The sequence below is a fragment of the Coenobita brevimanus genome, chromosome 54 (assembly GCF_032717465.1).
Source record: "Coenobita brevimanus isolate Jiangsu-jjx chromosome 54, ASM3271746v2, whole genome shotgun sequence".
NCBI lineage: Eukaryota > Metazoa > Arthropoda > Malacostraca > Decapoda > Coenobitidae > Coenobita > Coenobita brevimanus.
In genome coordinates, this window is record NC_137007.1 from 32,772,770 (window position 1) to 32,781,212 (window position 8,443).

The window sequence follows — 8,443 nt, forward strand, 5'->3', positions numbered from 1 at the left end:
CGAACACTTATGATAATAGTGATAGTTTTCCCTGGATTGCTAGTGGTGGTGGAGGGAGAGGATGGGGGAAAGGGAGGGCGGGAGAGATAGGGAGGGATGGAGAGAGGATGGAAGGAAGCTGGGAGAGAAGAGGGGGAGATTAGGATGAGAGGTTGGGTGGAAGGAAAACAGAGAGAGAGAGAGAGAGAGAGAGAGAGAGAGAGAGAGATTGGAGGGGTGGGGGAGGAGGGAGGGGGATAAGTCGAGAAGAAAATAAGAAGTGGTTGAGGGAAGATAAGGGTAGGGAGGAAGGAGACGAGGGAGGGTTCGAAAGGCGGTAAGGATGGGGAGGAACAGGTAGTGAGGTTGAGGAGGGGAAACTGGGAGGAAGGGGAGAGACTCAGGAGGGGTTAGGGGAGGGAGGAGGGATATCTTGTCTCACCCTTCTTCCTATTTGTCTCCCTCTCCTTGGTTTTTCTCTCACTTTATTTTTTCTCCCATTTCCTTCCTTATCTCCTCTATGCACCGTTCGTCTCGCATTCCTTCCTCATTCTCTTTCTTTTTCTCTCCTTTTTCTTCCTTGTCTCCCTCCTTCTTTCCCTCTCCTTCCCTCCTTATCTTCCTCGTCTCACCGTTTCTTCAATTCTGTCTTTATTCCCTCACCCTCCACCATTTCATTTTCTCCCTTCCTCTCTCCTACTCTCACTTACACCGAACTCTCATGCTCTGGCTGAAACCTTGAGGTGGTGGTGGAGGAGGGGGGAGGCTGGGGGGCCGTAGAGGGGTACTGGTGGGGGTGGATGTGGGGGGCGGGGAGGGAGGGGGGCAGCGATTCCATAGGGCGGAAATAGGAGGAGTGTCGTCTTGGGTCCACTATCCCGTAGGAGGACTGGGGGGTGGTGGTGGCTGAGGAGGGGGTGGTGGAGGGGTGTGGGGGGCTACCGACACCCCCTCCCCCTCCTCCTCCGGGGGCGCCGCTCCACCCCGCTTCACTCACCGGCCACTCCCTGTCGCCCTGTGGAAAGGAAAGAATTATTATTACGATATAATTGATCACCATCATTTCATCGTTGTACCATCAATATTATCTCTCGCTCTTAGCAAGGCGAAGCGATACAGTTTTTGTCGGAGTGTGTGTGTGTGTGTGTGTGTGTGTGTGTGTGTGTGTGTGTGTGTGTGTAGAGTAACTGTATTAAGCAGCTACTAATTTATAGCCAGAAATCATCTTTATTGAAGTATATGGGAAAATTTTATAATCACAACGAAGGGACTATTTTTCTTGTGTCGTTTTGTGATCCTAACAAGAAATGCAACTTTGAAATGACATTTATTTTCAACACAGAGGAGAAATAATGAAGAGAAACTGCCGAATATACCAGTTTCAGGATACAGTCGATGATGACTGTAAACAGCTAGGAAGGATTATACCCTTTTTACCTTAACCTGGCTTAGATTTTCACCCCATTCCTTCTTCTCTCTCTCTCTCTCTCTCTCTCTCTCTCTCTCTCAGCACCAGACAAGCAAACAAACTACCCAGCAAGAGACAGTAACTAGTACTCCTTAATTAAAAGAACGGTACTTAATTATTTTCTTTTGTGAATTGTTAACAGACTCGTTGTGTTAGCTCTCTCTCTCTCTCTCTCTCTCTCTCTCTCTCTCTCTTTGTCTGTTTGCCTGTCCCTTTCTTTCTTCATATCACCTTTCTCTCTCTCTCTCTCTCTCTCTCTCTCTCTCTCTCTCTCTCTCTCTCTCTCTCTCTCTCTCTCGTCATCTCCCTCGCCCTCTTTCATCACGCATCTTTGCACTGCTCTTGATAATTACCCCATTTATCATCCGTTTTTTTTTATTATTTATTAGTCTCTCCTCCATCCCTCTCTTCTCTCTCGAGCTCTTTCCTCCTTTCCTCCATTTCTCTCCTTGCGTGTTTTATGCCTGTTTTCATAAATTCTTCTTTTTTATACTTAGTTTTTTCTTTTTATTGTCCTCTTTCTCATCCTTATTCTCTCTCTCTCTCTCTCTCTCTCTCTCTCTCTCTCATTTTTTATTTTTTATTTCTTTATTGCACGTTTTCCTGTTGTCTCAGCTTCTCTGCACTAATTTATTGCAACATTTATCTTTCTTGCCTCTTAATCTCTTGCAGCTCTTCACCCTTCCTCATTTCTTCTCTCCTTCCCTTTTCCTTTCTTTTTACTCTTTCCTTCACCCAGTCACTCATCCGTCCATTCCTCCATCCATCCATCCTAGTTATCATGAATCTTTTTAGTTCCTCTTTTTCTCCATAATGCCCATTCCTCTGTCTTTCTGTCCGTCCCCGAACCATCCCTCCTTCCCTTCATCCTTTCCTCCTCCCTTCGCCCATCCCTTCCTCCTCCCTCTCTCATTGGCTCCATCTCTTTCCCCCTCACACTCCTCCTTTCTCCCTCAATCTCTTTCACTTTCTTTTTCCCCCTCTCACTTTCTCCATCTCTTTCTCTTTCTTTCTCCTTCCCTCTCTCTCTCTTTCTTCCCCCTCTTTCTCTTTCCATCCCTCCAGTTCATCTGACTGAGTACCACACCATCATGGCTTTTCGTCATCTCTCTGCCCCCTTCCATTCCTCCCACCTTGCAGCCATCTAACCATCCACCCATCCATCCATCTACCCATCCATCCATCTAACCATCCACCCATCCATCCATCTAACCATCCATCCATCCATCCATCTAACCATCCATCCATCCATCCATCTAACCATCCATCCATCTAACCATCCATCTACCCATCCGTCCATCTAACCATCCATCCATCCATCCATCCATCCATCTAACCATCCATTCATCCATCCATCCATCCATCCATCCATCCATCTGTCTGTATTTACATCATTCCCTGTTTCCCTTCCAGCTGAATTTCCCCCTGTCTTTTTGCAGAGAATTTCCCGTAGCCATAAAGAGTGAATATTATAGCCCAGGACTCTTTCCACAGCACTTCTTCGTGACTTGTAACATATTCTATCGTTAGTCTCTTGCTTCAGCTCAGCATTCAAGATGGAAGGATGGCAGTTTTGAGCCTAGTTAGAGTGAGCAGAGTATAGTTAAAGCCTGACACCTTTCCTTCCACTCACCTTGATATACCGTCCACCTCGAATCACCTGCACGTAGTTAATTATTCCTACTTAAGAGATCACCAATACATTCTTAGTTTCTCTCTCTCTCTCTCTCTCTCTCTCTCTCTCTCTCTCTCTCTCTCTCTCTCTCTCTCAAGTACTTACTCGATAGCTACTAAATTTTCAGACTTTTCTCAATCAGGGGAAGAGGACACCCCCCCACCCCCTCTCATTATTATGCAGATTTACTCACCTTGCTCTCCCCCCTCCTCCCTCTACTCTCTCTCTTTCTCTTTCTCTCTCTTTCTCTCTCTCATTCATCAATCCATCCATCCATCCATCCTTTCATCTGTAGTCACTCCACTTCCGCTAACTTCACTTCCACTACCCCCTCTTCCACCCATCCATCCATTCCATCCTTCTTTCACTCCTCCTGTCTCCGTTTCTTCCCTCCCTTTTTCTCTCCATCCTTCGCTTCCTTCCCTCCCTTCGTCCCTCCTACTGTTTGCCCAAGTTTAATTATTCTCTCATCCTTCCTTCTCATGATTAGCTCCTCTCTTTGCATTCCTCCCTTCATCCATTAGTCCATCAATCCAACCATCCATCCGTCTCTTTCCACCCAGTTATATAGACATTCTTCCATCCATCTACTCATCCATCCATCTTTCTTTCCACCCTGTTATGTAGACGTCCATCCATCTTTCTTTCCACCCAGTTATATAGGCATCCATCTTTCCATCTACTCATCCATCCATCTTTCTTTCCACCCTGTTATATAGACATCCTTCCATCCATCTACTCATCCATCCATCTTCCTTTCCACCCTGTTATGTAGACATCCATCCATCCGTCTATTCTTCCATCCGTCAGTCCGTCCAACCATTCATTTGCCCGTCCATTCATCCATCCATCCATTGATCCGTTCGTCTATCATCGGACCATCTTTTCAATCTAACCATCATCCATTCATCCTTCACTCCCTCCACCTTTCCTTCCTTCCTTCTTTCCTTCCCTCCCGCTCCCTTCCTCCCTCCCTCTCTCTCTCCTTCCTTCCTTCCTTCCTTCCTTCCTTCCTTCCTTACCTGTAGTGGGGAGTGGCGCTGATAGTCGTACATTGCAGCCCTATACCCCGCTTTCCCCTGCCTTGGAAAAGTACCCACTCCACCCCCTCCACTTCCATCCTCCTCCTGGTGGTAGTAACTCGCTCCTCCGCCCCCTCCACCCCCGGCATCCACCAGAACCACATGCTGGGACTGTGGTGGTGGTTGCTGTGGCGGTGGATCTTGGTAGCGGTATGGCTGTGGTTGTGGCTGGTAGTGTGGTGGTTGCTGTGGTGGAGGTGGTGGATCTTGCTGTGGCTGCTTACTCTGTACTAGCCTTCCGTTCCCGATGAGTGGAGTGGTGGAGTCGTGTGAGTGGGTCATGATGGTGGATTCTGTGGTGGAGGGAGTGGATTAATTTTTATATTATTATTATTATTACTCACTTAGAGGATGTCAGAAGGCCAGAAATGAGTCATAACTCGGGAACCGGTGACCCGACTGGACTGGAAATTGTTTTGTTCTTCAAGTTAGAGCATTTTAACGGTGCCTTTCTCAAACAAAAGTTGCGGTACGTTGCGCCGTTTTTGCTGTATTACGTTATCAAACAAACGAACAAGCATACAGAAATCGGATTATTATAATAGGTGGTAGGTGGTGGCGACCATCATCCATTCACTTGATGTAGTGGTACCTACATTTTCCTTGCCCTTTATCACTCTTTTTCTGTATCTATCATCTCTCTTCCTCTTTCTCCCAATTTTCCTGTCACTTTTTATTACTCTCCCTTTTTAGGTGGCTTTACATTGAGTGACAAGCCAAATGGTTTCCTGTTAGACGGGAAACCATTTACAACACAGGGTGGTAACCATATAACCAACCCATACATGTTCCCTACGTGTCACCAAGTGGGTTGGCGGAAGGTTAGTGCCTCACCCCTTAAAATAACTCAAAGACAAACGGCCACCCCTTACTGGATTATGATGTCTGGCCAAAGACAGATAGATAAATTATTAATAATATTGTTGTCGTTGTTGATACTGTTATTATACACACTGTTCCGAAGTTTCATCATGATCATCTCCCTATTCGTAATTTTATCATCATCATCATCACCTTCCTTACTACCACTATCATCATCATCATCATCATCACCTTCCTTACTACCACTATCATCATCATCATCATCATCATCATCATATAATTCCCTTCTTTGACTAACATGGGGTGGGAAAATCCAGGGTACGCTCTTTAATCTTACTGGGGACTCGAATCAGAGGAGAAAGGAAGCCCTAATTAAAGTTTTTTTCCCAGTAGGCGTACCTTGTAAATAATTTTATGAGAATAAAAGTCTGCTGTTAAAGAGAGAGAGGAGAGAGAGAGAGAGGAGGGGTCAAGGGTGAGAGAAGAGTGATAGAAAAATGTAAGAAACACACACAGATAGATAGACAGATAGATGAATACGTAGAGAGAGAGAGAGAGAGAGAGAGAGAGAGAGAGAGAGAGAGAGAGAGAGAGAGAGAGAGAGAGAGAGAGAGGTTCATGGATGACAAATGAGCAATAAACAAATAAGACACACACACACACACACACACACACACACACACACACACACACACACAGAGTTATGGGGTACACCTGAAGCCAAAGGGAAGCCATATTGGTTCCCCCTTCCTGCAAGTTGGCCATTTACATTCAATTTAAATAGGGTCTTCTCTCATCTTTTTCTGTTCAGGTCATCACTGCCTGCGTTGACTCTCTCTCTCTCTCTCTCTCTTTCTCTCTCTCTCTCTCTGTATCCGTGGCCACTTACCCTGAGAGGCGGACACCAGATCGGGTCCTGGGGGGTCGGTGGGGGGTCCGGGGGTGGTGGTGGAGGGGGGGTCCAGCTTCTCCCCCTTACCCCCTCCCCCTCCTCCTACCGCCTCCAGCTGACTACTGTAGGGAAGAAAGGGGAAAAATTAAAATTAAGTGATATCAAAATAATTGTTCTTTTTTAGAATTAATAATATGAGTTTTAGTTGATGTGTTATTAATATATTGGTTGGATTGATGACTGGTGCTAAATCTCTCTCTCTCTCTCTCTCTCTCTCTCTCTCTAATTTATCTGTCTGTCTCTGTGTGTGTGTTTCTTATATTTTTCTGTCACTCTTCTTTCACTCTTGACCCCTCCTCTCTCTCTCTCTCTCTCTCTCTCTCTCTCTCTCTCTCTCACTACAAAAATATACTTAGAGTCAATAGTTCATTTACACTCGAAATAAAAACCAGTATTTCACTAAACAAATCATTATTAAAGTTTGGACACACGTTGCATTGGAATTGTAAAGGGATTTTTGACCGTCCCCTTATAAAGCTGGGAGTGGGATGGATTGATGGACTGACTGAGTGACTGGTCGAGCGGGTGGGTATTGGATTTACTGAATGAATAATTGACTGAATGAATCATTGGCTTACGCGCATCTATCTCCGTACACGCATTCATCCACCTATACACCCACTTAACCCACCTACCGACACCCACCTGTTATATACCCATCCCTCCGTCCACACCCACCTGTAACCAAGCACCCACTTACAACCACTTACACCCCCTCACCCACGCACCCTCACCCACCTACATATCATTCACCTACACCCACATACACCCACATACCCACCTTCACCCGCATACACCTACCTACAGCCACATACACCCACCTATACCCACATATCCACCTACACCCACAAACCCACCTACACCCACATACCCACCTACACCCACATACCCACCTACACCCACATACACCCATTTACACCCACCTACACCCTCATACACCCACATATACCCACCTACACCCTCATACACCCACCTACACCCACCTACACCCATCAGGCAGTGACCGCAATACCCACTAGCACTGACAATAGATGGGGTAATAGGACTGGGGTAATTATTCACTAGCTCGACACGTGGATGAGAGAGAGAGAGAGAGAGAGAGAGAGGCTATCCGGCAGTCACACAGAAAATATAAAAAAGAGGAGGAACTTTAGTAACCGAAGCGGTTGAGAAAAATGAGAGAGAGAGAGAGAGAGAGAGAGAGAGACCGCAGAAAAGTGAGCAAGAAATAAAATAGAGATAGTTCGATAAAGATAGCTCTATGAAGTTGATCGAGAAGCGAGGAAGCACAGAAAGTTATGACTTATTTTGGACGTGGATTCTGAGATCAGAGTTTTGTCAGGAGGAAGAGAGAGAGAGAGAGAGAGAGTTTTACCTCAAGTCCGGGCATGTACTGTATGTTCGCTATTTCTGTCTTTATTCTCTTGTATATTTTAATCAGCAATTCTCTCTCTCTCTCTCTCTCTCTCTCTCTCTCTCTCTCTCTCTCTCTCTCTCGTTTTTACCTCTACCGTTCCCCTCGCACCTAATCTCCCTTTTTCTCTTGGTATCTTTTCATCATCCCCTCCTCCTCTTCCTCACTTCTAATTTCTACTTTGGTTCCCCCTCTTCTTCCTCTCCTTCTCCCTTTCCTCTTCCTACCTTCGCCATCTTCATATTCTTCCTTCAGTCATTCCATTCATCCATCCACCCATTCTGTATTCTTTCGTGCTGTCCTTCCTTCCTCTCTTCCTTCCTTTCTTCCTTCCTATCCTCCTTCCTTCTACCCATCCATCCATTCTCTCTTCGTTTGTTATGTCCTTCCTTTCTCTCCTCCTTCCTTCTTTTCTGTCCTCCTTCCTTCCCTCCTGTCCTCCTTCCTTCCTTCCCTACATTTATTTATTTCATGAATCTGTCCTTACTTCCTTCATTCTTCATTCTATGTATCTTTATTTTTTTCTTTACTTTCTTTCTTCTCTCATACATTCGTTTGTCCGTCCTTTCCTTCCTTCCTTCTTTTCTTCCTCCTGTCCTTCCTTCCTTCTTTACATTTTCCATTATTTTTGTTCCTTCTACCATTCATCCATCCAGTCTTCCTTCCTTCCTTCCTTCTTTCATTCATTCTATCCTTTCTTCCTGGCTTCCCCCTTCCTTCCATCCATCCATCCATCCATCCATCCATCCATCCATCCATCTGCCCTTCCTTCCTTCCCTCCTTCCCTCCATCCTTCCTTCCTTCCTTCCTTCCTTTCTTCCTTCCCTCCTTCCTTCCTTCCCCGCGAGCTTCGTTTCGGTAATGAGGTGAGATGCAGGGGGAGGGGAAGGAGGCTTGAGGGATTAAACTGAAGGATTTAGTAGGGGATACGGAGGAGGAGGAGGAGGAGAAGGAGGAGGAGGAGGAGGAAAGGGGGTTAGGAGATAAAGGAGATGGGGAAGGAAGGATTAGTCGGTAGTTTGCTGTTAGGTAATGAGACGAGGAAGGTGAA

General features: G+C 45.9%; 1 protein-coding gene across 1 annotated transcript in view; it reads right to left on the reverse strand.

Moving 5' to 3' along the window:
• Positions 1 to 685: 685 nt before the first annotated feature.
• The window catches only part of LOC145401085 (neural cell adhesion molecule 1-like), a 275,021-nt gene continuing 267,263 nt past the window's right edge, over positions 686 to 8,443 (reverse strand). Inside the window, exons 15-17 of the mRNA XM_080273458.1 lie at positions 6,006 to 6,040; positions 4,429 to 4,497; positions 686 to 885 (exon numbers count right to left, since the gene is read on the reverse strand). Coding sequence (XP_080129584.1) covers positions 686 to 885; positions 4,429 to 4,497; positions 6,006 to 6,040 — 304 coding nt within the window. The remainder of the gene's footprint in view (positions 886 to 4,428; positions 4,498 to 6,005; positions 6,041 to 8,443) is intronic.